The sequence below is a fragment of the Caloenas nicobarica genome, chromosome 3, assembly GCF_036013445.1.
Source record: "Caloenas nicobarica isolate bCalNic1 chromosome 3, bCalNic1.hap1, whole genome shotgun sequence".
Taxonomy (NCBI): Eukaryota; Metazoa; Chordata; class Aves; order Columbiformes; family Columbidae; genus Caloenas; species Caloenas nicobarica.
Genome location: NC_088247.1, coordinates 79,835,430 through 79,856,295, shown reverse-complemented (window position 1 = coordinate 79,856,295; position 20,866 = coordinate 79,835,430). Strand labels below are relative to the sequence as shown.

Sequence of the window (20,866 nt, the reverse complement as noted above, 5' to 3'; positions counted from 1 at the left end):
TCAGTGTTTGTTGTACTGGTTTGTGCAGTGGAAATACAAGATGTCTGTACTGTACAGGGTTTGTTTTCTTTGCCAGTCAACTTGGACAATGTGCCTCACCTACCTGCATTCAGCTACCAGTCCAGTCACATGAGAAAGGTGGCTTTGGACTGGGGTCTGCTGCTGGCCAGCTCATTCACCGCGTCTAACACAGAACTTCCATGTTAATTTTCTTCTTGTAATATTATTGTAAAAAAACCCCCGATATTCCTTGTAACCAATAGGCTTTTGGGATGTCTTTCATTTAAAGGTTGGGTTTTTAATTTGGCAGCTGAAGACATCAGTAGTCCAGTAGGCACGGTGCTTTTTCACAGTACCTATTCCAAAAAACACTCAAATGTCTTGACCAGGTTTTGTCGTGGCTAGACTTGTCCTTGGTTCCTATTTCAAAGCTTTCAGCTTAAGATTCCCATTCTGAACTTTTAACAGTATTTCTTAATGCATGGTGTGTTCAGCTTTATTCTGAGGGGTAGAGGAACAGGCTTCACTGAGTAGCTATTCTAATGACAGTGAAATAAAAACGGCTTTCTGGAAACATTTGTTAAAAAGGAGTAACAAAATGCTTAATAAGGTTCTTTAGGGAATCCTTCCTACACTGTACATGATTTGGTAACTGCTCTGATCACCATGGCAACATTTTCATTTGTCCTTCCGCATGTATGGTTTTAACTGGAACAGCAAGGGAGGAGAATATAGGGCATACAGCTTTATTCTCAAAGGCTTTGTGACAACTCGCATTTGTGGCTCATCATTAACTTTCCCATCTAAAATAACAAAGTTGACGCAGCTTATTACAGTATTGCAAACTGCTTGCTTTCTGTTTCCAATTAGCCATAGCATCTGAGTCCTGAGATTGAAACATTTCACAGTAGTTTTGAGCATCGCTAGTTAGGAGAGCTGCATTTACAAAAATCCAGTATTATTCAGAAGAGGGGAATGTAATTGTTTTGGACTTAAGGTTTTTCTCCAAAATCGTTTTTCAAGTAGTTGTGAATGTGTTTGATTTCTTATGTTTTTAATAGCTGGTTCCTATGTTTGTGGTTTCTTTCGTAATTTCATAACTTCCATCAGGTAAAAGATTTTGTATCTATTAAGATGTTTTCACGCTTCTAAATTTAAAAAAGGAAGCACGTGGAGTACTGTAAATAGCATATTTATTTTAGCAGATGTCTATAATATATCCAAAGAGGTTAAACCGTATAAGCATAACTCCTTAGTGGAGAATAGGACAGCTTTCTCTAATATCCTTATTTATGAGTTTCTTGAATGAATATATACTACTGGCAAATTACTAATTTGAAGACGGGGAGAAGTGGGCACACTTACAAGGTCAGCAGTTCAAAATAATTGTAACAGCTTTGGATCACATAAGAATACATGACTTTATTCAAGAACACCATCAAAATGCTGTGTCTCTGAAGAGAATGGCATAATCTGCGTGGTTTTTGTTGTTGTTGGTTTTTTATGCCAGCTTGATCCATAAATCAACATTTAAAAGAATGTCTTTTCCTCTGATCCCTCCAAACCATAAAATGTCTTTGTCACTATTATGTTTTGCTACCTTTGAGGTTGTTCAGATAATTGATTGCTGAGTTTTATGCTCCAACATCTTGCCTCAAACTCTACACAAAAATATCTGAAAGTTCTTGGACATTTTTCTAAAAGTAAATACAAAAAAAAAAGCCCTCCAAAATGTGGCTTTGTCTAACAGTAAGGTTTCCAGTAGGCTGAAGCAATGAATTTTTATTTTCGTCAGATGGTCTGATTTGATTCCCACTAACTTCCATGAGAACAAGACCAGGCCTGTTACTGTCCTAGCATTGTACTCTTCTCTCTCTCAGTTTTATTTCATATGCGATTAGGCTTGTTGCTTTGTATTTCAGGCGTAGAAAATAATGCATGCTCCCTGTTAACAGTTTGAGTTGGGGCTGTCATCTTACGGAATTAGAAGTTCAGGACAGAAGTTGGAGTCAAGGAGTTTTCGACGTATTATTAATGATCCTTTCTTCATATCCTAGTGCTTGCTGCTTTGATGAAATGAGACTTCCGAATGGTGGATTAATAGCAAATTATATCAGTAGCATTTGTGGGGCTGGCTGTTTTGCATTCCTCAGGTTAATCTCCTTGCTTTACCTTGAATTTAAAATGTTATCATTTCAGTACTAAAAACTATTTCCCTCTTCTCTATTATGTACCAAATTCCCCTTCTTTGCTTCCTACACCAAGTATTAAATTAGTAGCAGGGTGCTTGGCTGGTGCTGATAGGGAAGATTTTTAAGCTAGCCTCTACGAAATTATGGTTGGAGGAAGGGAAAAAATTGAGGAAAGTTTAAGTTAAGGTACTCTAGGTCACACCGTAGATTAAAGTAAATACAAACTTTGCTGACAGTGACAAAGGTAAACACAGGAGGTGTTGCCAACTGATTCGGAAGTACATTGTAAGAAAGCATTTTTGTAGTGATTTACAATAGGATCAGCTCCAGGAAGAGGAAAGAATAAGAACAACAGTCTGTAACGGTGCATATTAAATCATGGAACTTTAATATAGCATTCATTTATCCAGTTGGGTTCTGATATCAAAGGAGTAAGCGAAGATGTACTTTGGAAGGACCTGATTATGTAGTTTTTCCTATATTTTCATTGTATAAGGGTAAAAACTTGTATACGTAATTCTCCTAGAATATGTCATAGTTACAGCTCTCCTTTCAGTCTGCATCAGAATCTGGACTTGTTTCTTCAAGGAGACTAAACAAAACTTGGGGGAGGAGTGGTTCCTAAAAATAGAGGTTTCTTGTACTGAAAACTAATAATATCGGAAGTCCTTAGACTGACTTAAATAGCACTGTAATGTGTGAAAAATAGTGGGCAAAATTACCAGAATAGGTGCTATATAAAATGTTATTGGAACCTGCATAGTTAATCTTTAGGGAGAATGATATTTGGAATAAATATTGTACATTTGCATCTAATGGAATTCAGCTTTCTAGCACTATTAAATTAAGTACAGCCATAAATACCAGAGCTGGTATGGAAACAACTTTTCTGTCTGTTAGAGGAAGATGTACGTCTGTTTGTCAAGTACATTTACACCACTCACACTTGTGAACAAACAAAACAAGGAGCTTTACCCTAAAATAGGGTCTTTCCCAAATTCCTGTTAAAAGTAGAAATCACACAGGATCGTGTATTACTGCCACCTACTGATAAAGTGATAAACAGCCAACTGGAAAAAAAAAAAAAAAACAACATCAGCTAGAAATTACCTCAAAGGAGGATTTTAAATTAATACACGTACTCTCAGAAACAGAGCGCCAGCACTTCTGTTTTCATGGTCTGCGTTGTGTAAGGTATTGCCTGGCACTCTGGTACTGCTGGGGTGCAGTTCAGCCTCACGCTGCAGCTCCAGACTTCTCAGTTTCGGAAAAGACAAGAGTCAAATGTATGATTCGGTTAAAGAGATCAGGTGTCCAGCTAAAAAACACTTTAAAAGTCGTGGAAATCCTTGGGTGTTATCAGCTGGTATTGTTGTGTACTCCTTTCTTGAATTTCATTTTCCAGTTTCACATGTGACTCGGATGCCCGTTCCTAATTGCCACTGTGCCACCACTTGTGCCACCACTTACACTTTTGCCTTGTGCTCCCCTGAGCAGGTGATGTGACTGCAAATGGCAGTAAGGGCTGGCTCTGGGGCTGAGGGGCACCAGCGCAGTGAGCCACTAACAACCTCCCGTTTGCCTTCCTCTTTGCAGAACCCTGCAACAGCTTCTGTGGGACTGACAGCCACACTATTCCTTCACCCTCAAGCTTTGCTCCTGGCTGCTGAGTTTTTTGTTTCATGGTACGGGGTTTTTTCCAATTATTGGAGTCTAGGCCAAATACTTCCCCATGTACCACAGCGTAAGTGTACAGCTAGAACAAAGCTTAGGCCACTGTTCATGCTTAGAGTAGCATTTTACGGAAAATGCACTAAGCATGGCATAAGGATGTGTTTCAAAAGACCACCCATTCCACAAAATCTGTTTGTTGTGTAGCCTCTCACTGCACCATATCCTGCTGCGCCTTTGAACTTTAGGCTGCATGCCTGAGCCCTTTATTCTTTCTATAGCATGCTCTGAAGAGATGTGCGATTTTTTTTTTAGTGAAAGGAAGGAATGAGCCAAACTTTGTAGAAAAGAACCATTGTGACCTTTCAAGTAGCAGTGACTTTAAAGATCTCTACAGCGTAACAGCCTCTCTCTGGCAAGGTGGTGCACGTGACTTTCAGCTGTAAAATTATCTTTAACTTTCTTGTTGCAAAGACTGTTCACTACTGTGGGTCTTGTACTGATTCTGAGAGGTTCTGATGTCTGAGAGGTTTCCCCCTGGAGAGCACCCAGCTTTTATCCTACTCATCAGAACACAACACACAGATTTTGTATTTATATATATGCAATTCTGATATAAACATGTTAGTCATATCCTGAAAAGACCAAGTGAAAAAACTTGAGATGCTAAGAGTCTCGTGAAAAAAACACCTCAAGAGAAACTTTGAAAATATAAAGAATGAACAACTATGAAACATCTATTCACGAGAAATTAGAAGGCCACAAAAGTGATTTTATTTCTCTACAGTTCTGGCCATATCAGCTAAACAAATACTTGCAACACATTTGAGGATATTTATACAGAATCTGAACAAATGCAAAAAATACATTAAAAGGTCATTAAAGAAGCTATGTTAAGCACTCATTTAAGAAATGTCAGAGTTAAATTTGCTTATGCATCTTCCATTTGCCTCTCTCATTTGTATGCACTACGATTTCATATTGCCATTGCAGGAATTTCCCACGAGGCACAGTATAAGCAATGCTCAGCTAATGAGCAGTTGCTCAATACTATTTTGGTGTCTGTAGTCATTGTGTAGCCCCGGGCCTGATCTACTCACAAATTCTGCTTTCAATATAGAACTATTGCCTGATGAGCTTCTCTGTGGTGCTCATCACGGTTTGCTCCACAAAGTATCTCCACAGTATCCTGGATGAATGCGAAGGTGGAACTGTTCCCATCTTCCAGTGGGAAGCTGAGGCAGATCCTGAGCAGAGCAGGTGAGATTGTCAGTACCTGCCTCACCAGAGTGGTTAGCTCTTTCTACAGCTCAAACAATGTTCCCATTTGCTCAAGCTTCAGCTATGAATCCTCAGCTCTACAAACTGGAGTGACTTTTGCAAGTTAAACACCCAGAAAATGAGGGAAAAAAAGCAATGTGAAATGTTTAGTTTCGTGATTTTCCTGGTATCATACAGAGGCAATGACCCCATAGCCTTGTCACACTATTTCCTGGTCCCACCTCGTTCACCTCACATCTTCTGCAGCAAATGAAGCAGCCATCTGTAGCATACTCCAGCAGGACACGTCCAACCTAAAGCAGGGTAAGCACCATGAGGGGGAAATTGCACCAAGTCAGGTAAGTATTTTTTAATTAAATATAGCCTGAATATTATCTATCCAGTGACAGATAATAATGAAATTATCAGTAATATGTGACCAATCCGCTTTGTAATCCCCCCACCAGCTTAACTCTTTACCATGCATGTGATGAAAAAGCGTATTTGCTGTCATAGGTCTCAGCAGAACTTCCTATAAACCTTATGCTCTTCTGTACCCGCATCGTGAAGTCTTTGTGCCACTTTTTAAAAATAGCTGTATACAAGCTGCACATGAAGTAGCTGGCCCCACCAGCTGGCTCTTGCCTGATTATTGCAGATTTCGTGGTGTTCCACATCTCTGCAAGACATTTCCCTTTTTGGTCTCTGGGATGTGCCTGTCAAGATTTAGCTGCTACAATATAGATGGTTACGAATCCATTTCTATTTTTGATTGTCACGAACATGACAAGAAGTCAACTAGTACTGTGAAATTTATTATTGCTGTATTGGTTTGGATATCTGTGATGTCCTGCAAGCCAATTTTGTATGGTATTATAGTTATCAATTCTTGTGCAGGTTAGGCTAGGTCTCATTTTAAAAAAAAAAAAAATCCAACTGAACGACACCTTCTTTCCAGAAGATGACAAAGATATTCCAGTTTACCTCTCTCTAGAATAAGGGATGGTGACTTGGTCATCCAACTGGACACTCAAGTGACTGCTTTGTGAGGGGACATGAGACTTGAAGCTTCACCTTTCTGTAAAGAAAAATGAGGCAAGTTGGGTTATCTTTGGCTCAATACAATGTCAGAGCTGTTTTCGTTGCTAGGTTCTTGCAATGCCAGTGAAAGGATATTCTTGGACCTTGGATAAGTCAGTCTAAATTGTGGCTTCTGCCACAAATGAAAGCCATGTGCCAAAACTGTTAAAACTTCTGCACAGAAAACATGAGGGAAGAAGAGCAAGTTACAAGAATCTTTTGCTGACCTAATTCAGCAAAACTTAAAGCCACTGCTCCAAACAGACATGAAGATGCAAAAATTTCACTTAAAAAAAAAGTCAGCAAAATAATAGACAAATAATTTTAGACAAAACAAGAACATTTTTATCTTAATGTTCTTAGTTAACTTCCTTAACTGGAAGTTAATTTGGAAAAAACTAACTGGAAAAATTATGGAGAAGATTATACTGGGTACTATGGAAAGGCATTTAAAGAACAATGCAATAATCAGGCACAGTCAACATGAGTTCACAAAAGGAAAGTCCTGACTAACTAATTTGATATCCTTCTGTGATGCAGTTACCTGCCTAGAGAGTGAAGGGAAGGTGGTACGTGTAGTTTTTCTGGATTTTAGTAAGGCTTTTGATACTGTCCCTCACAGCATCCTTCCGGTCTAACTATGGGATTAGCAAGTTCGTGGTGTGCTGCGTGAAGAACTGGCTGAAGGGCAGATCTCAAAGGGTTGTAGTGAATGGGGCTACATCTGGCTGGTGACTGGTCACCAGCTCTGTTCCTCAGGGCTCAATTCTAGGGCCAGTTCTGTTCAATAGATTTATCAACGATCTGGATGTGGGAGTTGAATGCACCATTAGCAAGTTTGCTGATGATACCAAACTGAGAGGTGCTGATGACTCTTGAGGGACAGGAGGCCTTGCAGAGGAATCTAGATAGATTGGAACATTGGGCTATGAATAATGAGATTAAATTTACCAAGTCCAAATGCTGGATTCTGCACTTGGGACAGAGTAACACCGAGCGCAAGTATAGATGGGGAGAGGAGTGGCTGGAGAGCAGCCCTGCAGAAGGGATCTGGGGGTGCTGGTCGACAGCAGCTCAACATGAGCCACCAGCGGGGCCTGGCAGCCCAGAGGGAAAACCACATCTTGGGGGACACCAAACACAGCACAACCAGCCAGTCAAAACAGGTGGTTGTCCTGCTGTATTCAGTATTGGTGCAGCCTCACCTGGAGTAGCGTGCAGTTCTGAGGCCCACAGTTTAAGAAGGATGTGAAGGTCCTTGAATGCATCCAGAGGAGGGCAACAAAGCTGGTGAAAGGGCTGGAAGGAGTGTCTGTGGAGAGCAGCTGAGGACTTTGGGCTTGTCTAGTTTGGAGAAAAAAGGAGACTGAGGGGCGATCTCATTGCTCTCTACAGCTTCCTGAGGAGGGGACGTGGAGAAGGAGGTGCTGAGCTCTTCTCCCTGGTGCTCAATGGCAAGATGAGTGGAAATGGTTCGAAGCTGCACCAGGGGAGGTTTAGGCTGGACACTACGAAGCATTGCTTTACTGAGAGGGTGGTCAAACACTGAACAGGCTTCCTAGAGAGGTGGTGGATGCCCCAAACCTGTCAGCGTTGAAGAGGCTTTTGGACAATGCCCTTAAAAACACACTTTATTCTGGTCAGCCCTGAAGTGGTCAGGCAGTTGGACTAGATGATCATTGTGTGTCCCTTCCAACTGAAATCTATTCTATTCTATTCTATTCTATTCTATTCTATTCTATTCTATTCTATTCTATTCTATTCTATTCTATTCTATTCTATTCTATTCTATTCTATTCTATTCTGTTTCTGTTCTGTTCCGTTCTGTTCCGTTCTAACTTTTCAGAAATTATTAAGTTATTTTAGTTGGAACTTACTAAATGTTGCAGTGTGAAACTGGTCATTGTCACTGCAACCCTCAGCCCAAAGAACTAAAGTGTGGAATAGCTTCAAGAGAGCCCATTCTTCAACTGGGAACCACTGAGTAGCCTTAACAAAAAGAAAAAAATTCAGTGCAGCTTATGACACCCCATAGTTCTCTAGGTTCAGAGCTTCTTACAGATCCCAGCTTCAAGCTATTTTATGATCAACTGGTATGAAAGGGTTGCAAGATTATGTTCCATTGCAACCATGCCCTGAAGCATTTAACCACTATGATGGAAAGAGTCAAATCAATGTGTTTTCTCTGAAGGAAATACTTGCTCCTTGACCTTTTTAGTTCCTTGAATCTCTTAATAAAGGAGAATGTAGAGTAGTATGTAGTCATAGCGTATCTGGATTTTTTTCAATGACTAGTAAGTCTCCCTTAAGAGACCATTAAGGAAGATAGCCGTGGGCAAAATCTTGTTAGATTCTTGCCTCCATTCAGTGTATAATACAAATGAGCTGCATGCTGCCCAAAAGCTTTCTAATAGCGTCTCTCTTAATGCCTGTCTATCACGGTTCTTAGAGCTGGCTGGTCACATACCATTGACTTTGCTGCTGCTAATGATAGGAGCTGACAGGCCCGTCAGCAAGACAGCCTGTTTTCCAGAGATCAGTTTTCACAGGATTCCTTTGTCTGTCCTCAGGAGACCCCAGTGACACTGACAGCATTCATAGCCCAAGCCGAGGAGTCTGGGAACTCCTCTGCATCTGCACTTCATCGGGATAGGAAGACAGAAAGGGGAGGCAGAGAGACATCTCTTCCATTTGGGAAAATAAACAAAATCTATTTGTTCTAAAGATCCTAAGGAAGGTAAGGAAAGGATTGCTAATTCCTCAATACAGACAGTGAGTCTGTTTATGTTACGAACACTGGAAAAATTAAAAAAAAAAAAAAAGACATACTCTTGAGATGCAAATTTACAACCCTCTACATTCTAATAAAATCCTTCATACCCTGATCTGTAATCCCTTTTAATTTTTTTTCTTTAAATAACTGAAGGTGCAATGATTTTGTGGAATGTCATATATCAGTATTACTGCAAGGTATGGAGAAAGTTAAGCTCCAAATCCTCAAAACACAATCTCTCGCCAGTCCTTCCTCTGCTTTCAGATGGAGTGCACACAGATCAATAAAACACACAACTCCCTAGGGATGAACTCTGCTAAAACACACGCAACTCTGCCTTGCTCCTTGCTCCTCTCATCTGCTGCTAGTGTCCTAAAAAGTTCCCAGTCACTCACTTGGGGCAATGAGTAGGTGAAGAGACATTAAAAAACTGAATGCTATGGACTGGCTAGCTGTGGTACATGACTACAGCTCTGGTATCCATCATGTCTTCTCTGCGTCAGGCAGGAGATCTTATCCAGAGACATTACACAAATTTAACAGAAGCACCTTAATTTCGCAAGCAGCCTAAGGGGCTAAAATTTCTGTCTCTTCTATCTCCAGCTCTTGTGCCCAACATGTCGTGCCTGTACTGTACTTTGTGTGCCAGAGGTGCTACCTGAATCTGTAATGTCAGAAGAGTAAATCTGCTCAGAAAGCGCAGAATAAAAATGGCGTATTTTTGAATGATACATAGAATTGGCATAACCCAACTAATTCTGTCTTCCAGAAAAATAATTTGACATTACCTAGAAGTTATATTTCAGATCCATTTGTCTTTTCATAGTATATATACCCATGATTCTTAAATCTCTGGGAAAATCTCATTGTTATACAGGCCAAGACTTTTCAAAAAGTGCACCTAAAACTTGGTGCCCCAAATCCATGTTTAGACACCCTGATATCAGCTTGCTTCCCCAAAATACTAGTCCTTATAAAAGCCCTCAACAATGCAAACTGAAACTGCTTTGCTAATGAGAATTTCTGAAAACCGGGTTAATGGTTGGGCCTGATCATCTCATGATTTCCACACAGGTGCACATTTTCAGTGTCATACACAACATGGGAAGTACCACTGCTTGCATCTTCTACACATGATGGAACTGGGAGGCTGAGATACATCTTTGGCTTTAAAATCTTGCAGAGAATTTGATAGAAAATGGAGTAGGAAAGTCCAGTCCTCTACAACTAAACTGTATTTTTAATAATTTCCTGCATGACTAACCAAAACCGCATATATATTATCCTTGTGACCAGCACACCCTGTTTCTGTAATATGAAGAAACAGATTTCTCCTGGTTTGAACATTATCTAGTCCTTTATCCTTGAGCATGATAGGTAATACCATATAGAAAGCAAGATATTAAAGAGCTGTGTCCTTTATTTTGTCTGCAAGGAAGTAATCACTCCCAGACATGTTTATAGGATTGATCCCCGTGAGTTCACCTGGCCCGGAGTAAGGCTCGAGGAGAGAACCTAATGTACTGACCACAAGGAATATAGGCAAATATAGATAATAATATTAGCAGTTGGACCAGTTTCATTGCTGCAGCTGAACCTGCTGAAAGGCAAGTCAAATGTAAATAGTGATTAATAACAATAGCATTTTTTGTGCAAATGCTTTACCTAGTACTATTATTTGCTGACAAGTACAGACTCAATTGCATATTAAATATGTGTAAGTATGCAAACAAAGTCGATGTATTTCCAACACATTTTCCTTTTGTTGTTTAAACCCAGTATATGAAGGTTAAAGTCATCAGTTTTTGTTCTAGTATCTTACTCCAGTTGATGAAAAATGAGCCTTAATTAAGCTGTTTGAAAGGACTTCAAGGATTTTCCAATAACTTTTCACAACTCGGGGATTTAAAAACCCCAGATTTTATATTTTTTTAATAAAAACTCAATCCTTTCTTTTAGTTATACTTCATATGTATCATGTTCTATTACTAAATTATGTGTTTCTGATAGAATAGCATCAGCAAATGTTCATTTAAGCCTTACAGCTATTACACATAAACTTCTAGTTTATGCATTAACTTCTGAGAAACCTCTACTTATTTATCCATGCCACTTCCCCCCCCCCCCCCCCCAGATAAGACCCTCCAGGAGTCTAGGGAACATTTATGGTTTTTTATCTGTGTTCAGAGGGACCAAAGGCAAGTAACTTCTCAAGGTGCTGATAATCTTACGCTCTCCTCTATCCAATCCTACGTAAACCTCTTTAGTGTTGTGCAGATGGTTGCCCTTTCAGCAGGTCGGTCTGTAGCCACCCAGCTTCTCAAAGCTTTGGCTGTAGGTAAGATGCAAAGCTGAGCTTGGATTATTAATATCTGATAATGTACTTCTGCAAGAACAAGAATGCTACCGTCAGTTCTTGACTGTGATCCAGTTGCAGCTAAGGACACTTTGACTGTCTAAAATCTCCCCTGGAATTTCAGATAACGTGTTCCTTGCTGGAATAAAATACTCCAGAAGCAGCTTGTCATGCTGTTGCAGTTCTTTGCCAAAGTGAAGCACCTTCTCCCTCCCCTCTGTCGGCTTGGTAAAGGATTATTCTGGAATGCTACTTTGCTACTAGACGATGCCTTTTTTTAAAGCGGCATTCAGCAGATAACCGTGTTTCCGCGCACATACAGATAAAACGGGGGAAGGTTTTTCCCGCGGCTGGTGCCCGGCACAGCCCCGCGCTGCGGCCCCAGCCCCGGCCGGGCCGCGCTGCGCGGCGGCGGCAGCGGCGAGCAGGGCCGCGGCGGCGGGAGCGGCGAGCAGGGCCGCGGCGGCGGCAGCGGCGAGCAGGGCCGCGGCGGCGGGAGGCGAGGCCGGCGCCGGGGCCGCCGGCAGCCCCGCCGGTCACAGGAGAAGCCCCGTGGCTCCCCGGAGGCCAGCAATTCGTTAGGACAACATGCTGCTACAGCCCCCGGGGACTCTCCCCCAACATCTGCTCTCCCCTGCCACGTAAAACGCGAGGTAAAGCCGCGCTTCCTCGGCATTTCCCCGCGAGGGACGGCTCCCGCTGGGCTCTCCCAGCCGATCGGCTCCCACCGCCGCCCCGCCGTCCGCGGCAGACCCGGCCCCGCTCGCTCAGCCTCCCGGGGCCGCGCCGCGGCATTGTGGGGGCTGTAGGCGGCCGCCGCCGCCGCCCGCGCCGCCGCCGCCCGCCGGGGCTGGGGCGGGACTGCAGCTCCCGGCGGCCGCGGGGCAGCAGGGCCCGGCCCGGCCGAGCGGCGGCGGCGCGGGGAGGAGCCGCGGGCGGCCGAGTCGCCCCGGCGCCGCTGGAAGAGGCCGGCGCGGAGGGGAAGGGGCTGGCTGCGGCGGCGGCCAATGCGAAACTGGCTGGTGCTGCTGTGCCCCTGTGCGGTCGGGGTCGCGCTGCACCTCTGGCTGCTGCTCGGCTGCTCCGGCGGCCCCGGGAGGCACCCGGCAGGTAGGGCAGGGGCTGCCCGGGACACAGGCACCGCGGCTGGGCAGGGCTCCCCCGGGAGCCCGGTGAGGAGGGGTCGCAGCCCCGGGGAAGGGCGCCTGTGGGGCTGGGAAGGGGGCGCCTCGGGGCGCGGGGGGCTGGGGCAGGTAACGGGGCCGGGAGGCGAGGAGCAGCTCGGCGGCGGCCCCGGGGAGCGGGGAAAGGGTGTGGGGGGACTGTGGCCGTTAAACGGTCGGGGCCGATCCGCCCCGTTGCGCCGCGGTGGTGCCGGCGGCTCCGGCGTTCGTGTGGCGGTGGGCAGCGCTCCGGCGGGTCTGCCGGCTGGCGGGGGGGGTCACCCCGCCGGGGAAAAGCGCCCGGAGTGCCTGCGTGACGACTCGTTACGTCGGGCTGGCGTCTGCGATTTAAACCGCAGGTACCGGCCGCGCTGTGTGGCTGTCGAGGGCGCGTCGCACGTTTCCGTGGAGCAGCAGCCCCTTCTGGGCGCCTCCTGCCCCGCCGGCGCCCTCCCGTGCCCACCGAGAGGGAATCTTCACCCACGGGGAAGAAATTCCCAGCAATTTCGCTTGGGGCACGTCGTTCCCAGCCCTAGGAATAGCTCTTCACGTTGTGCCGTGTTTGCCTTAGCGGTCTGTAAAACCCCTGTGGTGCAAAAAGCTATTAACAGGATCGGGTGTGATCCAACACAAGTGAAATCAGACTGCTAAGGACTCAACGTCGTGCTCTTCATAAAACGCATGATAAGTTTTTAGGCTGCGAATCTGCACACCTGGTAGAAACAGGCATCTGTTGGAATATAAACTTTTGCCAGCTACCCATGGGTGCTGTTTAAGAACATTAAGAAACACTCTACAGGATGTGAAAATATTATAAGGAAAAAACGGTGGTTTTTTTAAAACTTGAAATCTACTTAGAACTCTGTGTAGCGACCCAGTAGTTTGTTGACTGACAAAGCCATGCATTGCAACCGGTGGCTGTTCCCTGTGCAGAGGGTAGGCAGCTGTGAGGAAAAAGAGTGCTGCTTTCCCGTGGTGACTGATGATGCAGGTGTGAAAGGAGCAAGATCAGTGCATTTGGGTATTTTGAAGGCCGTGGGGTTGTACGGGTGTCCACTGTGCCTGTATTGTGGCCGTTGCATGTCAAATGAGCGGTCGCCACGCTTGAATTATAAAAGAACCGGAGTCCTAACTGTTAGCCCGAATGCGTTCGAATTGTCTGGTTGGTTTGTTCCTTGTCTTTCAGGGTGCTGCTTTTGTAACTTCAGTGCGTTAATTTGGAGTTGGAGGTGACAATGTGGAATCTCATGATGACCTCTCCTGCAGAAATGTGTTTTCCGCTAGCAAACATTTCTAAAGAAAATCTGGAAGTTTCTCAGTTGGGGAGGAAGGGTAGAAGCTTTGCTCTACAGAGATTCGCTATTACAAGCAGTTATTACTGGAGTTTGTTACTGTGAAACTGCGTTGCGTTGGATAATGTTAGGATAACTAGGATTAATAATGAAAAGAGAACTTCCATCATCTGTAGGAAAATGTTCCATATTGTACATGTGCTGTCTTTTTGTAGGTCTGATCCTTGCCTGATAATTTAAGGAAGACTCTACCTCTTAGCCATTAAAGTACCGTGAAATGTACAAGCTGTAGGTATGGCTGCCTTGGCAGATGAAAGAAGGATGAGCTAAGGGACCTCTTTTATCTCTGATGTCTTCTGTGTTATATTTTTTTATTGTTCCATGTGGTTTAGGAACGTTAGTGAATTTGTATACAAGAGTAAAAAGTGTCCCTATTTATTGAAACACTTGTTGAATATGAAACTATTTAAGAGGATCTGGTACTGCCTGACAAAGACAGTCTTATTTCATTTGATTATTGAGGTTTGTGCGTTCTTTTTTTCTTGTTTACTGCTCCAGCTACTCTTTATTACCTACTACCTGGAATCACTGGTATGAATAAAAATTAAATATGATCATGGGATAGTGTTTTACAGTACCCGTGACATAAAAACGCATCGTGTGTTACTTGGTATTTCTGCGTACTGTCTTTGTGTCTCAACAGTTGCAAAATTGGCTACTGGTGGAGGTCAAAAACAGCAAGTCTATTTGTGAGTAGTTTAATTCTCTTCTCAATGGTCACAACACACATGCAGACCAATGGAGATTTGTTAAAAAGATGAAAACCTCATTTAGTTATTAATTAGCTTGACTCACTAACGGAAGACTGAAATAGACATCTCTGGCCATCAATTCTTCTTACTTTTTCTAATAACCGGCTCTTGATCTCTGTTGTAAAATGGCAGCTGGGCAGCCTACGTTTATTTAGCCAAGGGTTGGGGTGGCTTTTTGTTTGTTCACTTGGGTTCCTAGCAGTCTTAGGCAGAGTTTGTTCCAGAAGCTTGCTGTCCTGATTAGAAATGTTTCCTCGTTTCTGGCCTAAACTTACTTGCAACTGGTTCATGCCCTTCTGTTCTAAAGTCTTTCAGTGAAAAGGATCTTTCTTTTCCTTCAAGTATACCTCCATCATGTAACCATAGAGATAAACGGTATCTGTTTTAAGCCTTTGTTTTCTTAAGCTGAGCAATTCAAGTACTTCTACTGGCAAAATAGGCTTTCTGTTTCTAAAAAGCGGTGTATTTATGTTCTCTATAGGTCAGATGATTTTAAATATGAACAGTGTTCCAGCCTTCACTTGTTCCACCTATTTCTGTTCCTCTATTGTAGGGGTGTCAAACTCATTTTCACTGTGGCCCACATCAACCTTGTGGTTGCCTTCAAAGGGCCGAATCTAATTTTAGGACTGTATAAACGTTACTACTCCTACATTTATACAGTCCTAAAATTAGATTTGGCCTTTTGAAGGCAACCGAGAGACTGATGTGGCCCCCGGTGAAAATGGGCTTGACAGCCCTGCTCTATTGGCTGTACCTCCTTTAATAACACCTTCTTCTCATCTACCCCATGTGAAAGGCCTGTGGTCTGCCTGCATGCTTTGGCCCTCAGTTGTGTTTCTCTCCCTGTGCTGTATTCCAGTTCTCGCTGTGTTCATGATCACTTTCACCTTGGTGTCACAGAAGATAGAGTACACTACTTGTAGGCAGTAATCATTAATTGGAAAAAAATAAATACGATTGGTTCTGAGACCAAAGGCACTGGCCTTTGCTTCAGTGTCCTGACTTCAGTGGCTCTCTTCTTGCTTCTTGTTCATCAGTTAATGGAACTGTAATTCACACTTCTGAGCAAGACTTGTGCAAGAATGTACTTTCAGGTTTAATTGGAGTCTTTGTTGAACTGGTTACAAACAAGTGCTATCCAAAGGAAGTTTGTGGGTAGGAAGCTGTAGTTATTTTTTGTAAAAATCTTAGATAAATGCTAATTATAAAATGACCTCAGAAACTTGAGAAAGAACAGACAGACCTGCTTTTAGCACTCCAGGTGGATTCATTGCTAATTCTGTGTTTTAATTGATGGCACAAGTCTTATTGAATAGGAAATTACTCATTGTAGGGCTTCAGTTACAGTGCCTAATCAGAAAGCCCCACACATTCTATGTAACATGCTGCTTTGCTGATGCCAATGCCCTTTAAGACATGATTCCTGCTACGTTTCTGGGGGAGTGTGGCAGCTAAGAATTGGCCCTTTTGGTTTTGTTAGAGTCAGTCTTTTACTAGTGAATAATTATGCAACAGATTTAAGAACACCATTTTCTAGAAACTGCTTGCATGCCATCTGTTGTCCTGTGGTTCAGCACGTACTTCTTCAGGCACTGGCCTAATGGAACTGTATAGACACTGGTTAGGCTGGCATTTAGTGATGTGCTTTGCAGAATTGTGGCTGTTCCCCTTCACAGACTAGCCTGTGTACGTGACAGGTGAGAGAGAAGGAGGGAGAACTTAACCCGCTTGTGGCTTTTCAGCCCTGAAATAACAAAATGTAGGAACAACCTCTGAGGTTCTGAGTGATGTTTTAGTCTGTAAGGAGAGATTCTACTCAAACGTGATACTTTCTTATTAATGATGTTTAGAGCACCATCATCCCGCCAGCATTACGACTGTCACTTTGCAACTCAGAAGGACCCTGCTGTCTTATTTCTTGAAGGGAATGCTGTTGATGGAAAAGAAAAAAAAAATCTCCCTACAGAGGTTTTCCTCTTTGAATCTGTAAAGCTTGTTTAAAAGCTTGTCTAAAGGCTTGTCTGTCTCAAGGAGTACTGTGATCCTTCGGAAACCAGGGATATACATCTTGGGGATTTTTAGCTCTGGTTTAAAGCAGGTACTGCAGGGGGGTCACGTAGCTCTGCTTGCAGAGAAACCTGTAATGCAGATGAGCTATAGCAGATTACTTTAAGTGAAGAGGATTAGAGAGGGGGAAAGAGCTACTTTTGCCCTTTGGTTTGTTCTTTTTTCTGCGTGTGTCAGCATTCTGTAGATACAAACCTTCTTTATATTCAGTTAATTCCTTCTTCCGTGTTTGTTTGGGTCCTTCACAAAGCATCACAGAAGAAAGAGGAAGGCATTTAAAAGCAGGAATATGGTTACAAAGTCACAAGAATAGGCAGAGATAACAACTTGGAATGTGTGGGGTTTTTCTGAGGGGAGGGGGCGGTGTTCCTTTTTAGTTTTATCTTCTGAAGTGGATTAGTTGAGAATATTCTTAATAACTTGTGCCTGGCATACTTAGTTCCATTCATTGATTTTAAAAAAAAAAAAAAAGGAAAGAGAAAGTAGCTGCATGGGTAGCAGAAGGTACAAAGCCCAGCATTCTGTGGAGCTCCCTTATTTGAGCGGTCTCCCGTGGCAGTTCTCTGGTGCCTGACAGTGCAGGTAAGCCTACAGTGCTGTGTTTCTCAATGCAGGCACTAACAAGGAGGCTTTTCTTTGCCCAGTCCAGTTCATGAAACGTGGGAACTTAATCACTTTGGGGACTGCGCACTGTGTCAAACTTGGCTGAAAATGGCTGGCAAATTTAGTATTTGGTAGGGGACTCATGAATCAAGATATGTGCAGCAGGATCATATTTACTGTGTTTATTGACAAAATCAAACTAAATGATCTCTCAATCTTTTCATCTCCTTATAATGACAGTAAATATAATTAACAGCTTAGCTTGACATTTTACTTGAGAATCAGTCTCACGGGAAGAAGAGATGCATGTTAATCTTTTTAGTCTGGGATTCTGAAAAACTTCAAGAGCTACTGCCTGCTGCTGAGGTGGTTAAAATCTGAGCAGGGCCAGCAGCCTGCCTGTCAGCAGTGATCTTCTGTGGCCACCTGACAGAAGACACACCTCTGCATCTTTAGCCTTGTCTTCTAAGGACACAGCTCTGTGCTCTATATAGGCACTTGTTTACCTCTTCCCACATCTCTCCCTAACTTTGATATGTTGGTAGTTCTCAGTCAAGCTTGACGGACAGGTGAAGGTCCCAAAGACCAGTGTTTGCACCAAATTTCATGAAAGTCGGTGACCGAGACAGCTCATACTGAGGTGACAAACTGTACTGCTAGAAATACATGTATGGTCAGACATCAGAGAATTATGTGTGAGCCTGTCCTTACAAATACTCAGCCCAGGAAAGCTTCAGTAAGAGCTTGTTATTAGCCATGTGACACAAGACTCTGACAGGCTGGACTTAGTAGTCGTAGAGCTGACAGAAGTACTCCTTACAGTTACTGTACAGAACTAAGTGGATCTCAGCAGTTGAGAGGGGACTGCTTCCTTCCATGTTTTTGTAGCTTTTGCTGTGGGTTAACAGCCTCAAGCAAAACAGCAAAATCAAAGCAATTTTGTTTCCGATGCTAAAAGAGTGTCGGGCAGGCATTGCACGTTTGGCTACTTACATTCCACTGAGAAGTCTTGGGCTGTGTGATGCAGCTTTAAGACAGTAGGAATTCAAAAGCAATGCAGCTAGTGATGGTGTGACCCATGAATTGGAAAGGCTTCCTCTCCTTCTGTACCTCTTCCCTTAGCAACACTTGAAGAGTTTTTTGTGGAATGTGGAATATGTGGAAAGTAGCTTTTTTCTTCTCCCCTCCCCCTTCACAAAGTACAAACTTCACAGAGTTTTTTTGTCTTTTTAACTGGAAAATGTAAAAGCTTAATTATCTTGCACAACCAGTGCAAGGTAAGAGCAATATAGTATGCATTTTTAAGCCTATTACCAAGACATGAAATTTTGGCGTAAGAATACACAAAAATATAACATATTAAAAAGTTTGGTCCCCAGTGGCAAGTATTGATTGCTTGTATAAATTCTTTGTTATTATTGACTGGGAGGTCAGCAATGTTTTCTCTTAACTTATGCTGCATTAGAGTGTATATATATGCACATATCTGAATTCTCCTTATAAATGAATAATAGCCTTAGTCCTTTTTTTTTCTTGTGCCTCTGACTTCATGTCCCCTTTAGTGCTAGTTCAGAGAGAGACGTATGAATCTATGTTTTTTCCGTAGGAAGTAGAAATGTTTGCTAACAAGCAGAGTTCATTCATTAGGTTTTTGTGAAAGGAAGCTTTATTTTTTCCATTTTTGGTGGTTTTAAAAGTAAAATGGCATAAACCTTGGGACAGAGAAGACAATCTTCTGAATATAGACTGCTGTAATGCTACTTTACTGAGCCTGAAGATGACCTAAACCGAGAAAGAGCTGTCTGTTCTAAAAACAGTAGGATATTAATTCTGAAGCATCTGTTACATTAACGTTGTTCCCACATGAATGGTTCATAAGGAAAAGCTTCACTCATTTTTAAGTACAAACTAATTAAAAGTTTGTATATGTGACCTGAGTAGCTTATTTTTAGTGTTTTTTATTTTTGATTTAAGCCAACTTATTGTATTCTGAGTCAACTCACCCCATTGACTTCTGCTTTTAGTTTTATTTTTCTCTAATTTTGGTTTAATGAAATGGTTCTGCTTCTAATTAAAGGTTATATCTTAAAAAACAAGTCTGTGTAAACAGTATCTCATGCGCAGTCCACAAACACGTTAGTCTTCCTATGAGATTTATATCAGAATGCTTGTGGTTAAGGCTGCAGAGGCTGTTTAAAGAATAATCAAAGGATGGAAGAAGAGCCAGGAAAGAAAAGGGATGTGTGAGAAAGAATTACGAGGCTATAGAGAAGTTTGCTATAATGTTGTAGTCTTGTAAATGTGTGGCTGTCTTGTGTACCTCTACTGTTGTGGGGACCTGGTGTATCTTGGTTATGTAATGGCCTCTGAAGACATACAGACCCTCTGGATAGTCAGTATTTACCAGCATAAAGAAAAATCAAAATTGTATTCAGATTGACAAATGTGTTTGATTTACAAGTTTCTTCAGATGTTATATAGGGCAGTAGGTTTGTATTTAGCTCTGCCAGCAAACAAATCATGTTTCTGAACCTTGCCACTAATGCAATGGTTGTTATTAGAGATGTAACAGTTGACTTTAGTGAAAAACTGAGGAATGAAACTAGCAGCTTGCTGCTTGGGTTTTTAAGTTGTTCTGGGCAGAAGTTGATGTAAACTTTCTTAACAGGTTAATGTTCAGCTTAAGTTATTGATAAGCTTGTAACTATTGTCAGTACAGATGCATTTAAATAATTGTGGAACTTAAACTTGTTCTTGAAAAATCAGTGTTTGCATGCTTAGAGCTAAAATATTTAAGTGGGAAATAGGCTGGGAAAGGTTTGTCTGTGGAAACGTCTCTCCACTTTCCCTGCTCTTGTACTGTTCTGAGAATTAATCGCAGACCACTGTTTTATTTGGCTTTGGGACTAGGGAGTCAGGTGCAAGCCATTATCAATAGCCCCGAAAGCAAAAAAAAAAAAAAAAAAAAAAAAAAAAAAAAAAAGTTCTGAAATCTCTTGATGTTGATTCAGTGCAGAGCAAAGCCAAGGCCTCTCCACTGTGTACTGCACTCTGAAGATGGAATATAAATCTAGATGGATGGGTGTGTGGTGTGATTTGGCACAGCAGTTCTTGTGGCCGGTGCTGTGAGGTCCCAGGCTAGTGAGCGGTTGTAACAAGACCTGTCTATCTTCTCAGTTTCCAAGTGGAGAATAAGGATGCTAGTACAGAAGGAAGAACCTGGGTTATAATTCAGCTCTTTCTAGTGGGAGTACACAATACAGACTTGGAGATATTTTTGGTGTCTTTAAAATTAGATTTTTTAAAAATCTTGCTTATTCAGTATGCAGTAGTTTAGAGGGCTCCCATGTTTACATTTGTTTTCTTTATCTGCAACCTAATGAAAAAAATAGTCAAATGAGAGGAAAGCATTCCTTTGCTAGAGCTAAATATAAATCGCTCAACTCTAGAATGTCTGATGAATTAAACTACGCAAATTCACTTTAGCTACTTGCCTGACTTTGCAGGCTCAGAGTCAGAGCTTCCCAGGTCTCTTTCTGGTCGTAAACTTGCTTGAAATCAAGTCCAGCTTTCATGATCTCTAAATTAAAACAG

General features: G+C 42.5%; 1 protein-coding gene across 4 annotated transcripts in view; it reads left to right on the top strand.

Annotated features, from left to right (window-relative positions):
* The first annotated feature begins 12,245 nt into the window (after positions 1-12,245).
* B3GALNT2 (beta-1,3-N-acetylgalactosaminyltransferase 2) overlaps positions 12,246-20,866 on the top strand; it is a 28,315-nt gene continuing 19,694 nt past the window's right edge. For all 4 annotated transcript variants that reach the window (XM_065630835.1, XM_065630833.1, XM_065630834.1 and 1 more), the window contains exon 1: positions 12,246-12,442. In XM_065630835.1, coding sequence (XP_065486907.1) covers positions 12,340-12,442 — 103 coding nt within the window. In that variant the 5' untranslated portion in view covers positions 12,246-12,339. The remainder of the gene's footprint in view (positions 12,443-20,866) is intronic.